This window comes from Micromesistius poutassou (assembly GCF_964030765.1).
Source record: "Micromesistius poutassou genome assembly, chromosome: 13".
In the NCBI taxonomy this organism is placed as follows: domain Eukaryota; kingdom Metazoa; phylum Chordata; class Actinopteri; order Gadiformes; family Gadidae; genus Micromesistius; species Micromesistius poutassou.
The window spans coordinates 7853769-7873383 of NC_140283.1; the positions used below are offsets into that span (position 1 = coordinate 7853769).

General features: G+C 40.5%; 2 protein-coding genes across 3 annotated transcripts in view; one reads left to right on the plus strand and one right to left on the minus strand.

Annotated features, from left to right (window-relative positions):
* Positions 1 to 19615, plus strand: part of fanca (FA complementation group A) — a 56540-nt gene that overhangs the window by 35171 nt on the left and 1754 nt on the right. The window contains exons 26-37 of the mRNA XM_084477547.1: positions 11904 to 12000; positions 12576 to 12806; positions 13496 to 13569; positions 13911 to 14066; positions 14495 to 14567; positions 14743 to 14906; positions 16346 to 16454; positions 16653 to 16712; positions 16821 to 16925; positions 17378 to 17493; positions 18153 to 18321; positions 19396 to 19458. Of these exons, the coding sequence (XP_084333673.1) occupies positions 11904 to 12000; positions 12576 to 12806; positions 13496 to 13569; positions 13911 to 14066; positions 14495 to 14567; positions 14743 to 14906; positions 16346 to 16454; positions 16653 to 16712; positions 16821 to 16925; positions 17378 to 17493; positions 18153 to 18321; positions 19396 to 19458 (1417 nt within the window). The remainder of the gene's footprint in view (positions 1 to 11903; positions 12001 to 12575; positions 12807 to 13495; positions 13570 to 13910; positions 14067 to 14494; positions 14568 to 14742; positions 14907 to 16345; positions 16455 to 16652; positions 16713 to 16820; positions 16926 to 17377; positions 17494 to 18152; positions 18322 to 19395; positions 19459 to 19615) is intronic.
* Positions 2029 to 4138, minus strand: LOC311357559 (olfactory receptor 52E4-like; the record flags this gene model as incomplete). 2 transcript variants are annotated; one of them, XM_084477539.1, is made up of 2 exons in its annotated part: positions 2029 to 2267; positions 3430 to 4138. In XM_084477539.1, the coding sequence occupies 2 exons, from the start codon at positions 4136 to 4138 to the stop codon at positions 2029 to 2031; spliced, it is 948 nt and encodes a 315-aa protein (XP_084333665.1). The 2 variants fall into 2 exon arrangements, with proteins under 2 accessions (XP_084333665.1, XP_084333666.1); XM_084477540.1 differs by lacking the exon at positions 2029 to 2267 and having other exon boundaries at positions 3218 to 4138.

A 19615-nucleotide genomic window follows, 5' to 3' on the forward strand; every position in this document is an offset into this window, starting at 1 on the left:
TCGTAACATAAAAGTAAAGCATTTCGTCCAACATGGCTGTGTGATGTATATTGTATTTATTACTTTTTAAATAATTAATTATCTTTATTCACATTTGATTTCATTTTACAAATTCATTTATAAAACATTGTTTGGGTTGGCTATTGAGCTGACAGGTGATTAAACAACAGTGTTTTTCGCCAGGTGCCGTACTCTTTTTAAATTTCAGATTTATCTTTCTGGATCTAAGTACTAAATATATGTGGTATTTATTCATATTCATTCTATAAAACCCAATTTTACGATAAAGATAAAGAGCTTAAGTAACCAACAACACGTAACAGATTCAGTATTTATACAAAACTATTTATTTAACAACTTTACCTTCAGTATTTAAATACAGTTGTATTAACATACACATAACAATATGCAGTTTCTATGTTGAGGGACTTTAGGCTGTTTAAGAGCCTAATAAAAAAAATGGCAAAAAAGTATATGTATATTTAATTAATATTACCATATCTGACCTGTAATAAGCAACCAATATTAGATAAGTTACATTCTGTGACATGGCCAATCATTTTAAATAAATGTTTAACTATGAAAATAGACAACATGCTCTTGTGTGTCAGGTGAGAGGCTTGATATGGTGGGAGGAGAGGTGTGCATTGTAGGTGTCTGACTGAATTTTTTCAAAGACAACTGTTACGCCCCATTCTAGGGGCCTAGGACGCAACATGAAAAACACCCCTCTTCCCCAACTCCCAAGTAGCCACTAGCACACGTGTTGTTCCTTTTTAAATGATTACAGGATTTATTCACACAAACAATTATCAAAGTAACTAAAGTAGGCTTCAGGGTGGACCCAGGCCAAAATAACAAACAAAACGTCCCTATCTGAAACAAAAGACTCTAACCTAAGAATACAAATGACAATTAAATCAGCTCCCTTTCTAATGAAAACAGGAGGAAACAATACAAACTGAAATGGCAGTCCACCCCTACTATTTGAACAGAAACTTCTAAACTAAAATACAGGACATGAAAACATGTGTGGCTTGTTGGGAGAGGAGGATGGAAGTGCTGGCTTCCACGGTGGCCATCTTGACTCCTTTTTATTCTTGCCTTGGCCAATCACCGTCCCCGACCGAAACGAGTGGACCAATCCCCACCCGGGAATGGCACATTCCTATTTACATAGAAGATTGACAGAAAACACAAAGCCACACACACAAACACAGAATACAAAAACTACGACCACAGTCGTAACATAAAAGTAAAGCATTTCGTCCAACATGGCTGTGTGATGTATATTGTATTTATTACTTTTTAAATAATTAATTATCTTTATTCACATTTGATTTCATTTTACAAATTCATTTATAAAACATTGTTTGGGTTGGCTATTGAGCTGACAGGTGATTAAACAACAGTGTTTTTCGCCAGGTGCCGTACTCTTTTTAAATTTCAGATTTATCTTTCTGGATCTAAGTACTAAATATATGTGGTATTTATTCATATTCATTCTATAAAACCCAATTTTACGATAAAGATAAAGAGCTTAAGTAACCAACAACACGTAACAGATTCAGTATTTATACAAAACTATTTATTTAACAACTTTACCTTCAGTATTTAAATACAGTTGTATTAACATACACATAACAATATGCAGTTTCTATGTTGAGGGACTTTAGGCTGTTTAAGAGCCTAATAAAAAAAATGGCAAAAAAGTATATGTATATTTAATTAATATTACCATATCTGACCTGTAATAAGCAACCAATATTAGATAAGTTACATTCTGTGACATGGCCAATCATTTTAAATAAATGTTTAACTATGAAAATAAACAACCCCAGAAATGCCACTCCCTCTCTGCTCCCTACTTCCCTCAAATCTAGCTCCTGAATCTTAGTTTACCTTTTTTAAGTTAGCAAACATAATAATAAGACGAATAAAATACTAAAATAAATTGTCCACATTCCAGATAAACATGTTTTAGACATATTTTCTACTGTCTAGCAGCCTATTGTCTGTCAACTACTATTATTTCAGCTTGAATAGTGCTACAAGACGTTGATATATCTCTTGCATTTTAAATCCATACATGAGAGGATTGAAGAGAGGAGGAACCACAATATACAGGAGAGATACTATAAGACGAACAATATGCGGTATGCCAGAAGGGATACGATTTTGAATGACTTCAAACATAACAATTATGGTGAAGTTCAGAAACACAACCAGGTGGGGGAGAGACGTGTTAAGAGCTCCTCTCCTGAAATCTGGAGCTCCTCAGACAAATGATCAATATTCTTGTGTAAGAAAACATAATAAATATTAAGAGTCTTTCAAACACAGCCTTCACGTAATCCACAGGGTTCTTCTTTATATATGCTCAGCCATTTAGTTTCAGAACCTAATCTATAATTTTATATAGATTGTGTCGGATTGTGATCTGACAGATGGTTAACAGAGTTATGTTTTTCACCAACTAGCATACTCTTTTTAAATCAGACCAATCTTCAGACTAATCTGACTAATCTAGCTGGATCTAACTTCTCAATATATGGGATCATTTATTTATTTACAGTGATAATATTAAAAAGTTAACAATATATACAAAGCAATTGTAGGAGTAACTCTAACCTGAAGTGAAAAACAACACAAAACTGATTTTACTAAGCGAGATGTATTTCTTTTTTAACAAATATAACTATTTAAATATAGTTGTATTTACATACACTTGTCACAGTATGCAGTTATTATTTTGAGTGACAAATAACACAAAATAAAATGCCAAGTATGAGTATGTATATTTTAATGTATATTACCATATCTCCCTTTTAGTAAGTCCCACTCTGTTATGGCCAACAATATCAAATAATGAAAAACCTTTTGAGAGTATTGAGTAGTATTTGAGAGTTGTAAAGAAAGAGAGCAGAAGACTACTTTGAAAATATACAACCATAAAAAAAATGTCTCTCCCTTTCTGCCCCCTCTCTCCCTCCGTTTCTCCATATTCCATATTGTCTCATACAGGGGCATGAACAACATACAGGCACTGAACTCACTAATAGCTGACAGATGGCTCTAGCATTTCTAACAAATTGCACTCTTATTATATTTCTAAGTTATACACAACAGCTTATCTAACAACAATATTTTGTTTTATTGGACAAAAGCATATATTCAGTAGTCCTTTGTCTAGTAGCTCATCATGTGACAAATACTGTTATTTCAACTTGAGTAGTGCTACAAGACGTTGCGATATCTCTTGCATTTTAAAGCCATACATGAGAGGATTGAAGAGAGGAGGAACCACAACATACAGGAGAGATACTATAAGACGAACAATATGCGGTATGCCAGAAGGGATTCTGGTTTGAATAATTTCAAACATTATGATCATGGTGAAGTTCAGAAATATAACAAGGTGGGGGAGACACGTGTTAAGAGCTCCTCTCCTGAAATCCTTGGAGCTCCTAAGACAAATGATCAATATTCTTGTGTAAGAAAACACAATAAATATTAGATGTGGAACTACGGTAAATACCATTACACAAAGCCCATATACATTGCTTATGGTGGAGTCCCCACACCCCGCTTTGACAAGCGAATAGTTATCACAAGTAATTCTCATTATCACAAACTTGCATAGTCCTACATTAGTTGACAAAATAATGGCAATTCCAATTTTACAACTAGGCAAACAAAAGGCCAAAACCAAAATGAATTTGACAGTTTGTGTCCTGACAAGGGAGTGGTATTGGAGAGGTCTGCATATTGATACATACCTATCAAAAGCCATCGCTGACAACAGCGTGAATTCACAACTAGCATACAAGTATATTAAAAAGCTCTGTAACCGGCAGGCAGGGCGAGATATAGTTTGGGTTGCTGACAGAAGATCCACAAGAAGTTTGGGATAGACGGTTATGCTTCCAAACAGGGCGTTCATCAGCAAAGCAGCAACAAAAATATACATGGGTTTGTGAAGGCTTTCATGTACATAGATGACATATAAAACAACGGTATTACTGCAGATAATTAGAATGAAGAGCAGGAAAGTAATTGAGAAATAAAAATATCTATATTTTGAAAGCTGTACATGCCCCCCAAGGATAATATGTGTCATGTTATCATAAACATCCATCTGAAGTCAATGAGCTTGAGGGCAAGTAAGTAATTATCCTGTAAGATATCTTCTGTGCACTGAGGAAAAAGAAAAAAACTAAACAGTGAAATTTGAAGCTGTTCTTTGTTTACGGGAAGGTTGATGCTGTTATTGAGCCCAGTAGAGCTTTACAGCAGTCTAAATTTTATTGTTAGATGGTTTGCTCATTTTATTGTTTTCTCATTGGATCTCATTATAATCCCTCCTTCATGTCCAGTTTTACCCATTTACCCAAGAGGATGGACCTCTATCTCTCGGGATAATCTAGTATTGCGTCATTTATAGACTAATGCTTTCGATTAATATGTTTATTTTTTATTTTGAAGACAGCTTTTACTTTTGACGTTATTTGATTGTATACCATTGACAACGCTAAAATAGCCTCAACTAGCCTCTGCAGTCTGGTAATGCGCATTAAAACGCACAACATTCATGACCGTATGTCGAGAGGGTTAGGAGTTATGCTTCTTCAACGTTTTTCAATCGATCGCTGTACCGCCCCCTATGTTCCTATTTGGATGAACATTAGCTTATTAAACCTTGACCTATGTTCATTTAAGTCAGTGGTTCTCAAACTTTTTCGGTCATCTCCCATTTGGACAAGGGGGAATTTTCAAGCCCCACTTGCCCTCATCGCCCCAACACAATGCTAATGAAATACGCCAAGCTTAACATTTCCAAATTGATTGAAGTAACATCAAGTTACATCATGTTGTATCTAAATTCTAACTCTATAACATCAAATAACAGCAAGTTCAACAATAGAGAAAATAAAAGTGCAGCTGTGTCATAACTTGCATCAAGTTCAAAAATAGAGAAAATAAGAGTGCAGCTGTGTCATGACTGTGCAGCTGTGTCATTAATCAAGTTTAAAAAAATAACTTATGAGACATATCCCTGCATGAGTGGCTGCAAAGCTGCAAGCTTAAAATGTTAAAATGTATTTCAAATTTAAAAAAAATTATTAGTGACACATCTACACAATATGCGAGCAGTGCCCCCGGCCGAGAAGCGAGCTTGAGTGTCAGCGGACACACTATCGGACGTAGAGGATTCCAGTGATGAGGCTCCGCTCCGCAGCATCGGGACGAAGCTGCTGCTTGATTACAACACCTAAAGATGACTCTTTTGGTGTGTGATCGTGGTGGGGAGAGCACGGTCGTTCATTTCCCAATATTGCTCAGATTGACAGATTTATCCTCGCCATCCCTGCTCAGTGCATCCAGCGCAGCAAGCGAGCGAGACTTCTCCGGTGCTGGATCTGATATTCAGGAGCGGAGGAGTCAACTAAAACTGTCAACAGTGGATGATGTGCTTTTTTGCACGGCAATCTAAAGCACCACGCCAAACACCACTAGTGTAATTCCCTGGCGTTCCATCTTTTATGTCTAATTTTCCTTCGGGTGCGGGTCGGGCGTCGGTATCAATTTATAGATTCTGGGTGCGGAATGTAATTCGCGTTACTGTCGGAACACGGGTTGGATGTGGTTTTAAGTTTTGCGGGTAAGGACGGGTGCGGGTTTGCAAAATAAGAGCCGTGCAGGACTCTGCTCTGCTTATCTCTCTCCATCCCGCTCTGCCTCTGGCTCACACACACTCTGCCCCGGCCCCGCTCTTCCACTCGCGTCACTTTTTTAAATCTCCTTCAGCGCAAAATATGTATTTGCCACATCTTGCTCCGACTGTTTTTGACTGACTAATTTTAAAATGTTTAGCTACCCTGGCCTACACCCAAATTTAGGATTGAGTTTGCAATCAGCAAGGCAGGTTAACGAGCACAGCGATGCGGCGCCCCTGATATAGAATGACGAGTTGGAGTGCGGCGACGGCACCTATTTTATTGCATGAACAAACAGTGGCGTTTCTACATGTAAAAAACAGGTGGGGCTAGGCTAATATTTTTTATTATTTTTTTTTAAAATAATTAATATTAATATATATATATATATATATTTTTTTTTTCTAACCCTTTTTTTTTAACTCCACACTAAATGCACAGATGTTTTTGCCAGCGGTTTGGCTAATGCCAAAATCCCTTGGATGGTGGGGACCAAGGCGTTTTACCTCTAATTTTTCCTCCAGACTAAAGGTGTGTTCACACCGCACTTCGCCCCGCGACACGTTTCAATGTTAAGTGAACGTGGAGACGCGAATCGGGCGAATTTTTTTTTCGCCGATACGCGCGACAAGATTTGATTGACAGCGCGAAATTTTTCCTCGTGAACGGCGAGCGCGTTCACGTGGATTCGCGCCGCGAATAATTCGCCCCGCGAATAAAGTTAAAATATTTCAACTTCTTCGCGGCATTCGCGTTGAAACAGCCAATCAGCGTTCACTCCCTGTGGGTAACGTGGGTGAAGTAACGTAAAACAGCCAATCAGCGTTCACTCCCTGGGTGACGTCACGTAACAGCCAATCAGTTCACTCCCTGGGTGAAGTAACGTAAAACAGCCAATCACCGTTCAACCGTTCAGTGAACCGCAGCTTGGAGGAGAAAGTGATTGTTGCCGTTTGCGACTCCCGCTCTATATCTACATATAATATATAAATATCTATATCATATAATATATACGATATATATAATATCACGGCACAAAGCGGTGTGCGCCTCCGGATTATATTATTAACCCATAAACGACGGGCTCTCCCTCTTCCACAACAGGTACAGACACACATCTCGGCCATGGTTGATGAGAATGGCATGAATGACCGTTGTCAGGCAAAAAAAAAATTCGCCCCGCGAATGCACACAAAAATGCACAGCGACAGATTATGATTTGTCGCGCGGCAACATTCGCCTATTCGCGCAAATAGGCGAAATGGGACAAAGTGCGGTGTGAACACACAGTAAGGGTCTCAAATCTGTGCTCCAACAGATGATCTACCTCAGGGTTTCTCAACGGGGGCGTTCATAGAACCTAGGGGGCGCTGTGAAACTTTGCTTGTGTAGCGGTCATTATTTTTTACTTTTTAAACTTTCATGGTTTTCAAATATTTTCGGTGCAAAAATAGGATAACTGAAATAAAAATCCTTTTAACCCCCTTTCTAACCCCTCTATCGTCTCATCTACTTTTGACTTTATGCTCAGTACCGTCATGATCGCCATGGTAACGCCGATAAACAAATCAACCTCATCGCAGTAGTGGTGCTTTCCAAAACTATTTCGCCCTCCCCTGACTTCCACTGGTTGGTTTGCGGGACATGCAAAACAAGCGGTGGATGGGGCATTACGCTAAGCAACATGAATCTCATCCATATGACATAGTAAGGCAACATAAGACGTGAATAAAGCTAACTCCGCTTAGCATGCTAATGCTAAGCGGAGTGCACACCAATGCACACCAACCGGCACATACGCATTTAACACTGATGTTACAGGCGCTTAACTTGTATAGTAACAAACTACTTTAATTACTATTTGAACTTAAACGTGCTACTCTCCAACTCAGAACGAAGCGGATAAAGGCTGCACATGCGCAGCGTTGCTAGGCAACGTCACGTAAACAAAGGGAGTCTTTCTACACATATTGAACCCAAGTTCGCGGGTTAACAGTTCAATAACCAATAAAAATGTACACAAGCACTGTTACGTATTAAACGTCAATAGCTCAATAATAAAACCTTTTAATAAAATTCTGAATACGTGAGGTGAGGACTAGGTCACTCGAGTCATGACTCATCACGCGCGCCACACACATTACGCTGTAGTGGAACGAACCATATATGTCCATGGCGGTGCCGGTGGGGCTAGCCCCACCAGGAAGTAAAATAATCTCCGTCCACTTCAACAGAGAAACACTCTGAGCATGCGCATTTCAAATTTTCAAGCCCAATACACATTACATTGGGCTGGTGGGGCTAGAGCCCCTCTTGCCCCACCGGATGAACTCAGCCGGAAGAAGCAAGCTAGGGTCGACTACAAATGAACTAAAAGCGCCAAACTTATTATTTTACAGTACTTTCTGGGGAGATTTTTTTATTTTATATATATATATACATATTATTTTTTAATATAATATATTTATTATATTTTAATTTTAATTTTAATTTTTTTTTTTTTTTTTTCTTGTGAGAGTAGGTGGGGCCGAGCCCCACCTGCCCCTAATGACCAGTCGCCACTGTGAACAAATATCGATATATATCTTATATCGACATTCTGCTTGAAAAGATATGACTTTTGGTCCATATCGCCCAGCCCTACTGTCAAGCTTTCGCTCCTACCATAAGAAATATGGAGTTTTCAGTGAAGTTTCCTCCCGTTTGTCGCGCCCCACCTGTCACGTCTCTATTCCCCACCAGTGGGGCACGCCCCACACTTTGAGAACCACTGCTTTACGTAGGCCTACAGCCCTACACCAAGTTTGGTGATTATTGCCTTCATTTAACCCCGCCTTGATTGTACTAATTAGGCTGGCGGGCAGCCATGTTGATACAGGTTATGGGAATATTTGTTCATCCTGAGGAGAGACAAGTGTTTACAAAATTTCATGACAGTAGGTGAAAGGGGTTAAAAGATTTGCCGTCCAAAGTTAACATTTTTGTTGATTGCTATAGTGCCCCCTGTGGCCCAAATTGGATGAACTTCGGAGCCGTTCATCTTGAAGTTTGATGATGATTGGCTTTAGTTAACCCTGCCTTTTGGCTCCTTGCATACCTTATAGCAGGATCCGCGGGCGTAAATGTTGATGGGGGGGGCGATCGGGATTGTTGACGGGGGGGGGTTTTGCCGTGAGAAATTGGATGTGTGAGCGTGTGTAAGCAGGCAAAACCATGTGTCACACGGTGAAACCGCGAGAGTTGGCAGCTCTGTTACTTGAGCAGTTAGAATTTTTTGTCCCCAACAGTCACTAAGTTGGTCCCGCTCAAATCAAATAATCTGTCTAGGTGGTTATCTATGTGGTCATTTTAGTGTCAGGCCATCCCCACAATTGGAAATGTGGGGATGTCATCTTGTCCACAAATTTATGCTGAACAACTTTTCTATTGAAGTCGAGATCATAGGAAGTTGAAATAAGCATGTAAGTCCATACATGTTTTAAAGCACACCCTTTTTTTGGCTCCTGGGGGCTTGAATTTTTTGTGTACAAACTTTCTTTCTTGTAAGATGGAAGCTATTGATCCATAGAGGGTATCTGCCAAGGGATTTAGATCCAAGTCAAAAAGAAAATCCCTATGGAATTTAGTGTTTTTCCCAAAATTCTAAATGGCGGGAAATCTATCAGACGGTAGTCATAGGTTCTTGAGGCAGATTTGTTTATCGTGAGGAGATGCGTGTGTTGGCAAATTCTCATGACTGTAACTCAAAGGGGTCAGGTGATATGCTTGTTTTTGGACTATTGCCATAGTGCCAATTCATTTTTGAAAAAGAAATCTTCTCTCTTAAAGGTGACATATTATACCACCGGGTGTGAGTGCTCTATGGAAGCAAACATGTAGCAAACGTTGCTCATCTATCTGTCATACATCTAGGTGTACACGCCCACTAGTGATGTCAGAAGAAGCAGATTTTCAAAATGGCTTGTAACCGCTATTCACACTCACACCTGGTGGTATAATATGTCTCCTTTAATATTTAGTCAGCCTCTACAGATGTGGAAAGTTTCATAAAAAGCGACACAGCAGTAATAGTTATATTAAAAACACTAATACAACAGGTTGCCTCACACTTTGGTCCCAAAGGTGCAAGCAGCATTTATCAGGGGCCAAGCCTCACCCAGGAGCTACACCGAGCATTGAAAGCGCAGCTATGTGTTGCATCAGGTCAAGTTGCGTTGCGTCATGTTGCGTTGCATCACATTGCGGTCGCGGTTCCTTACGACCTGCTTCAACGGACACATCGCAGTGTAGATTCTGGCTTACTTTCTTTGAAAACACAGTTTATTCATAGAGGGACGTGTTGACACGCATAAAACTAGACTTCTTTTTAGAAGTCTTTTAGAGCATTTTGCTGCGCGTCTGCTGTGCTTCAGACGGGCTCAGTTAGCAGCTCTCATGGATGAGAGTGGGAGCCTTTCCTTACTGCTCGACTCTAAGCTATGCAACGCGACGCTTGCGTGCCCAGTCTAGCCAGGGGCGGATTATCCATAAGGGCACTTGGGCCTGTGCCCAGGGGCACCAACCACTGACAACCAGTGGGGGGGCACCACATGAAACAAGCTTTAAAAAAAATAATCGTAATTTTTTTATATTATCCACCTGAAAATGTTGAAAGACCATACATTACTCGATTATGAATATTAATATCATAAAAATAACAATAATAATAATGTAATAAAATACAGGGGTAAAGTTGAGGTATAGTGCCCAGGGGCACCACATTGTGTTAATATGGGCCTGAGTCTAGCAGGGGGGTTATGAAGACAGTTGATAACGTTGGAATAGAGTTCTGCTTCTTCAAAGTTTTCAATCTATTGCTGTTGCGCCCCCTATGGTTCCATTTGGATTAACTTTACCCTGGTTAATCTTGACCTATGTCTATGCCTAATAGTGACCATGCTTTCGCAATCCAAGCCGCCTAGACTGAAGGGTGAAACATTGATTCTGATTGCTTTGTTCCCTTAATTATTCTTTAGGGTGACAATTATACCAACCTTGTTTCTGTGGCCTCATTTTTATTTCCTGTGCAGTATTGGGAGCTCACAAGCAGAAACAAATCTAAATTATTGTACGCTAGACATTTCCGATGCATTTGAGATCTATGTTTCTATTAAGTCATTTGGCAGATTATTTTATCCAAAGCATCTTACGAGCTGATAACAAACAAAAAAGTCCTGCACTACCAAGTCTGCTTGGTACCAAGCTAGCCAGACGAAGAAACAGAACAGGGTCGCTTTAGGGGGGCCGTAGGATTCAGTCACCATGTTAGCGGGAAACGTTGATGTCAGACGGGCTTCTTGGTGTTTCACCCTCCTTCTCAAACTCTTACTAAATGAACGTGCCTAGATCTTGGTATTTGTTTGGTTCCAACCAATAGTTTTATTTTTTACAATCTATCTTATGTTTAAAAAGTCCTCTTAAAAAGTTATCCTGCTGGATAATTAAAACGTTTTGAAATAATCAAATAAAGAGTTGTTATTCTTATAAAAATATTCAAATAATGATAATGATCAAGATTATTTTGGCCCTTAATTACAGATGGACCCTGGGCCCTCCCTTAGGATGGTCTTTTAATTTGCTCTTCAGGGGGACGAGGGGAAGAGTTGCATGACCTGTTGTTGCAATGAACATGTTTTTGTCACGCAAGTGTACATCCAGGAACACTGCACAGCCGTTCACGTAAAGTGCAATACCCCAAATAGTCATAGTTGGAAAAGTTATCCTGCTGGAGAATTAAAACGTTTTGAAATAATAAATTAAAGAGTTGTTATTCTAATAAAAATATTCAAATAATGATAATGATCAAGATTATTTTGGCCCCTAAATACAGATGGACCCTGGGCCCTCCCTAAGGATGGTCTTGTTGCTACAATGAACAAGTTTACATCCAGGAACACTGCACAGCCCTTCATGTAGTGTGCAATACCCCTAATTGTCATTGTTGGAGAAGGGCTCATTAGAAATAATTCTCATGGGCTCTTATTATCACTGGCCGTGTTAGTGACAAACTGTTCATGTGGGTCATTTCATTATACTGGAAAACAGGCCCAATTTTGAAAGGTGCATGCATAAACACACATACCCACAGACACAGTATGTGCACTAACGCAACAGGTTGACCAATGTGACTTTTGTTCATTATTATAGGATCTCCGTGGCCGCTGTATGCTATGGTATCTGCAGAAGCAACCCACTACCGTTACAAGAGCTGCAGGACTATATACCCACTGGTCTTGTCAAGAAGGTACAGCAACTTGATGCTCACACATATGCTGCGCTGTCAAACTACCCAAATGATGTGCATGTTGAGGCAGTAGTTGAAGTCGAAGAAGCTGGTGTAGAAGTTAAGATTATGTAGTCCTCTTTTTAACTCCTGGCTTTCTCGCCAAATGTAGAAGTTAAGATCTGATGTAGTGCTCTTCTTAACTCTGGTCTTGCTTCCTAAATGTAGAAGTAAGAATCAAATCAAGTAGCAGTTTCTAGTCTGTTTTCCCAAACATACCGTAGATCCAAGATGCAATGTTCAATCCTTTATTCGTGGGCTACACAAAACAACAAGCATAGTCCTTCAGTGATTCTCTTTCATGCGTCCTTATTCTGCATGTTAATCCTGCTTTTATTTTTCTGAGGGACTGTGATGGTTGTTTTGGGTATCCTGCGTGAGATAAATAAAGGATTGAACATTGGATCTTGGCTCTGGTTTATTTGGGGCAATGGACAGGAAACTGCATCTAGATACTATCCTTACTTCTTCTGTGGTTGTGGGGATTCTAGCTTCGATAGCAGCTACAGAACCTGATATGTGTGCTTTGTGTTCAGCTCCTGTACCTCGTCCCGAGATTGTTGCCTGAAGCTCGCAGGGCCCCACTGAGCGCCGCCGCCTCCCCTGAGACCCTTAGTGAGCCCCCTCAAGTGGACGGGTGGCAGGAGTTGGACCCCAGGCGGTGGGGTGGCACCGCAGACACCTGCATGGCAACATGGAGGAATTCTGCCTGGCAGCTGTGGAGGAACCCCACCTTCAGCCAACTGGCACAGCTACCGCAATACCGGGTGAGGTGGAGGAGAGCATTTTCAATATTTTTCCCATCGTGTTTAAAATGTTGGCTTGTAATACTACTAGGCCATCCCTTGAAGGAGGGACACTACGTGTTCCTTCTCAAGATTTGTTCCTTGTTAATTAAAGGAGTTTTTTCTTGCCCTTTCGTGGAAAGGTGTTTTCATAAATATATGGCACCCAAAGCCAAACAATCGCAATTGCACCATACAGCCATCAGATGGCGACAAATACCATGTGTTCTGATTGGAGGCGATTTTCATAAGTCCTCTGAAACCCTCCATTAGCTGCTATTGTACACAATCTTTAGTTGCAAAATGGAGCCCAGACACTGGATTATCCTTTTATTTTGGTTAAACCACTTTGATGACATAAAAAACAAAATCAAAAACCACTTTGATGACATAAACAACAAAAGCAAGACATTTATTTGATCATAAAAAGAATAAGTGAAGTTTGTTCTTGATGTTTTTTGCCTCTAGTTTAGCGAGAGAGAATCAGAGAATAATATGGACGGTTTTTGACAGTTTTAATCAGTGGAGTCTCTGCCTTCACACGATATAAGTGTGTATATCAAATTACGTCAAATACGCTTTTGCTGTTTATGTGCATGTGCACAGTTCTGGCTTTTGTTATTGATATTGACCAATGCATGAGGAATTCCATATTTTCCCCCTTTATCTAGTTGTCTTTGTCAGAGTGGCTGGCAGCTGAACTAAGAGTACAGCGGAATGAAGACGTCTTATCTGACCCCGATAGGTAACACCTCAATGCGTATACACACAAATAAACAGGCATGCAGCCAACACACACACACACACACACACACACACACACACACACCAAACATAGGCACACCTAAACACACACACACACACACACACACACACACACACACACACACACACACACACACACACACACACACACACACACACACACACACACACACACACACACACACACATACTGAACATAGACATACACACACACACACACACACACACACACACACACACACACACACACACACACACACACACACACACACACACACACACACATTTTCATTTTTGTGTGTGTGTGTGTGTGTGATTTAGGCAGGAGTACCAGCAGTGGGCCTGCATGGAGTGCTACCTCTCTGGTCCTGTGGAGCAGGGGGGCTGTGGAGGGGACATGAGAGCTCTATGCACCCTCATACTCAACGCCATCATGGACCAGCAAGAAGGGTCACCACAGGACTTCCTCTCCAACAGGTCTTGAAAGGAGCCATTCAATTGCTTCCCAGATTAAATAATCAGTAAAAGTGTTTACATCAATGTGGTTACTGCTTAAACTAACTCTTTTTTGTCTTGAGTAAACACGAGAACTATAACCTAATGTGATTTATGCTACTTTCTGGATAAGATACGTTTAATCCCAACAGTAAATTCAGGAACGTCTTTACCTCACGCTGATAAGTCTGAATATTATAAACCGTTCAAACTAAAACTGTGCCCTGCTGATAACAACCACCTTGCAGATGATAAGTCTGGAGGTTTTCTTTGGTGTAGATAAGTTAAATAATCTTAAAACAATGGATGGATGGACATTGTATAATTTCTTTCAACAATGTATAGTACAGGAACTTAAATTAGGGATCCTTTTCTGAAGGCCAATGTGTTTGGCTCAATGTTTTCTACAGAAGCCTGGAGAGAAGTGGCCCAAGACTTCAAGACACAGGCACATGTCTACCAGACATCTTATCTAGATTACAGGTCTGTGTTTGCATGCATGCATTTGTAAAAGTAAGAAAAAAGTATCACTTAAGTGCAGCATTTGCTCCATTGCTGCATGTTCAGAAGGCAGAATGTTCTTCTCCTGCTTATTGTGCACTCTATGTTGAGGTGTAGCTTTTGATGCACTTGCTCAGATATAATTTTGTTTGTCCAGGAGTTGGTTTATGAGATGCAACTGAACGGTCACAGTGGCAGGGAGGAGGTATGTCACTTCCTGTTTGAGCTGCTCTCTGTGAGGTGCTCCTCCGCTGGGAACTCTGACTCACAGTGCATCGGCAGAGAGCTACGCCTGCAGCAAACACTACACGCATGGAATAGGTACACACACACACACACACACACACACACACACACACACACAAATGTGTGTGTGTGTGTGTGTGGATGTTTGAGTTTTTCTTGTTGAAAAGCCTTGAACGATTTTAAATCCCTTTAAAAATAAATAGCTTCAACTGGTAGCTGTAACAATTCCGTCAGGATTTTGACCCCCTTCATAGCACGCAAACTGCTTTTATGAAAGTTGTAAATGATAACACAGATGATAACACAGATAACACATAACACACAGATAACACATATAACACAACACTCTAAACAACACTCAACAAAACAAAAAACAAAAAAATCAGGCAAATTTTCAGTATTGATACTATTGGACCTCAGTGCTGCATTTGACAATCTTCACCACTCAATACTGTGCCATCCGGCACAATATTGAACTGGTTTAGGTCATATATACAAAACAGGAACTACATTGTCTCCATTAGTAACTATGTATCTGAACTAACTAACATTGCGTGTGGAGGTAGTACCCAAAGGTACAATCCTTGGTCCATCTTTATTTAACCTTGACATGATCCCACTACAGCTAATTATCTGAAATAACAACATTGCACACAAATCTTTTTAGCCCTATCAACAACTGAGTGACTATCGTCTTCGTCTGACTATAGATCTGCTGTGTCATTGGGCAGGTCAAGGACTGGATGTGCCAGAATGTCCTACAACTAAATAAGGCGACGAAACTGAGATATTTGTTTTTAACAGAAAGTAAAGTCTCAGTTATGGTTCCACGTTGATGCAACGCAATGACCACACAGACGCACACGTTGGGTCCGCAAGGACGTAATGGGTCCATAAACCCCCATGCGTTGCGTCGATGTGGAACCATAACTAAGCCTTAAGTCTACAACAAACCAGAAATCTTTATTATTAATCGTTATTATAGATTCAGATAAGAATGTCAACAGCCACATCAAGTCAGTGATATCATCGGCCAACTATCACTCCAAAAACATGACTAAGAGGACTCATGTCTAATCAAGATCTTTCTAGGTCTTGTTCAGAATGCAGCTAATAGAGTTCTAAAAATGAAAAATCCCTGAATTGGCTCCCAATATGTCAGAGGATTAATTTCAAAATACTGCTGCTCACCTATAAACCATTAAATGATGCCATGCAACACATAGCTAGAAGAAACTTCCTGAAGCTCTGAGACTTCATTTACTACATTTAAAGTAAGGTTAAAAACATTTATGTTCACCTTCGCTTTCTGCTACTTTTTAATATATTTTTCAAATGTATTCCATGCATTCTTTTAAATGCTGTTTTCATATATCTTTTATGTACTATTTCAAATCCAGTTGTCTTACGCACTCATGAAATCCTGGTTTATTTTATTGTATGACGCTCATGGAGTCTTGTGTATGAAATGTGCTATATAAATAAAGTTGACTTGACTTGACTTTGTGACACAGAGTTCTCCTAGCCCTCCCAGCGGAGTTGTTGGTTGTCGCAGTGAGAAACGCAGACCAGGGATGGACTCTGGACTTCAACAGTAGCATAGAGCATGTCAACCAGTATCAGGTGAGCAGATGCACTACTTGATGTGCTTTGATTGTTTCGTCAGATCTGCTTCAGGTGTTGTTTATGGATAAAATATACAGTTGCACACATACCATTAGCATAGACACTAATAACATTCACGTGTGTGTGTGTGTGTGTGTGTGTGTGTGTGTGTGTGTGTTCCCCCTGCTTTCCTTTGGGTCTGCGTGTGTGCATCAGAGGAGGCTGTGCTCTCCGGCTGCACTGCTGCCCTACCATGTCACGTCACACCTTCTGAGGGTGAGATCTCCCATCTACAACACCTGACACATCTCTCTGCTCCCATCCTTCAGTACTGACCTGATCCCCAATCCCCCCCAATCCCCTCCTCCTCTCCCCTCCCCCCAGGGTATGCTGAGTGCCAGCGCACGTTGTGCCCGCTCCTCCACGGAGGTCAACAGGGCGTGGTCTGAGATCCCCCTCCGCTGTCCACTGCTTCTCATCTCCACCGTGGTACATAGACGTTGATGTGAACTGGACTATACGTTCAAGCTTTAAACAATATCCTATAGTTAAGGATGAGCCTCCTCTGTCCTGGTATAACTATAGCCTCCTCTAGATCATTATCATCTATTTCAACAAGGTCTGAACAGTTTTCCATTTTGTTATTTGATTTATTTGATCTATTCTTATTTGATCTATTGTTTTAAAAAAAAAAAAATATTTTCAAGACAAAATATAAATTCCACCGCAGTTAGTTGTATTTGGCAAATATAACTTCTTGACTCACTTCCCACTTCAAAAGGTGGTGGAAGTCATTGTGGATATTCCCTCAAATGACTCTTAAACTGAATGTATGTGTGTGTGTGTGTGTGTGTGTGTGTGTGTGTGTGTGTGTGTGTGTGTGTGTGTGTGTGTGTGTGTGTGTGTGTGTGTGTGTGTGTGTGTGTGTGCGCCATGTACAGCACTGGTGGGGACGACTGTCACCTATGCTGATATCTGTGTGGCAGCGTCTCTGTGATGAAGATCCGCTGCCAGAGCTGCTGAGGACCATCCCTGTCTGTCTGCACTGGGCCCTCATGTAACCCTCTTCCTTTAGGCATCCTTAAAAAACTGTGGAGCAATGTCCTATTCTTTTACTGTCACATGATTATAAGAAATATCAATACTCCAGGACATATCTCTCATCTCACAACCTATCTGTAGGTTTTTGTTTTTCTACTCACACAGACAATAATTGTCTCCTTCTAGATTGTGTTATTATGGTGTGTTAGTTTCCCAGATCAGACTTAAGATCAATATCTAAAGCCTTATGGCAGGCAAGCTCAGTATTGGGGAACAGGGCGTTTCAACCAATCATGTTAGGCTCTGTAAGCGTGATATGGGGGAACACATTCTCTGCCAGCACTAATAAACTGTTAAAAGTTCATGTAAAGATTTCAAATCAATACTGTGTTCTGCCCGCTGTAGAAATACACTTCTGAAAGCTTCATCCTCCCCTGCAAATTAGTTTTCTTTTGTAGAACATCTCTTTAACAAAACACCCAACAAGGTGTGACTCCTCTGAGATTAATAGTAGTAATGTGGAAGAAATGATATGCATTGTGAATAGTTGAAGCTTAATGCTGCACTGAATAATCCATCTGAACTGTGTACATTGCGCTTGGGCTTTCCAGGCCATATGTTGATCCTCTTGACTTTACCATGAGTTGTATGTGTCTTCTTCCTCATCATCTGCAGCTCACAGCAGGCGGCGCTGTCGCCACTGCCTGAAGCTCCAGCTCTGCTGTTGGCTTCCAGTCTGCACCTCGCCAGGGGAGGCCAGGGGGGTCTGCAAGGGAAGAAGGGCCAGGCTTTCAGGGAAACGTTGGAAACACTGGTGCAAAGGGAGGACAAGCACTGCACACAGGTGAGGAAGAACTGCTTTTACCTGCCACTCTGCCTGAGCCATGTTGCACGCCATAGGGGACTATGGCTGTGTTCTAGTTGGGTATCGGTTCCCTTATCCCTATGGTTCCTTATAGTGAACACGATATAGAGAATTATTAAGGGTTTAAATAAGGCAGGGAATAGGGACAATTCTGACACAAATGAGGCACCGGAGAACTGACTATCGGTGTGATGTGTATTGGTCGCTTAAAGTAAGATTAACGTTTATAATTAGTATTTATAAAAATAAAAAAAATGACCTAGACATATTTGTAGTACATTCCCATAGCTACAGATAGCAGCAATCACCTCAATTAAATTTCACCCAAAACCTGATCAATTGTATTTTGAAAGCTGTGCTCCTCCCCCTCGTAAAATCCTGTTTGTTTTTGTTGCTGCAGGGGGCGTTCTTGCCCTGTGTATAGGAGTATAATAAGATAGACACTCCCCCAGCACTAGTTCCCCTCTTGCTATGACAGAACTAATGACAAGCCCAGCTCCTTCAGCTGCCTAAAGACCTAGGTCCACATACAAGACAGCGAACGCCAAGAAGAGGTTTAAAGCAGGATTTACATTGGATGCATAGGGTGGAGAGGGTTAAGGGTGAACTGCGAGGTGGTCACATCACCCTGTGGCACTGTTGAAAATAAAAAACACTAAGCATCTGGGATTTAGTGTGGAAATAATTTTCCTTTATTGTTCACTTATTTTACAGTGCTTGGGTGATGAATAGTGCACTTTATAGGGAACAAGATTTAATCTGGCAAATTTAGAAAAGTCCCTACAAAATGGTGACTTCCCATATGGATCTAAATAGGTCAAAAATATGTCATGTCATGATGTTGAGTGACATTTTGTTTACAAGACGAGTGAATACTAGCCTTGAAACCTCTCCACCCCTATCTCTGAACAAGCATAAAGCTTCACTATTGATTTTTGGTTTGTTTTTGACAAATATTGTGACTCAATTCCGGTTCGACCTAACCTTGTGTATGTGAGTGTGTGTGTTTTAAACCTCAAACCTCTCACTATATCAGTTATTATTTTGTTCCAGGTGTTGGTCTTTCTACTTTTCCTCTGTGTGACTGACACTCTGGCTACAGTCCTTTACCCTGAGGTAATGCACAGATGAACACACAAACTGAAACGAATGGTTGACTCAGGCTCTCACACAAACACTGGCCTTCTAGAAACTAGCCTACCATTGGATTGTTATTCTTCAATGTATTTAAACCAAAGTTTAAAATATAGATATATGTGTTTGTGTGTGTGTG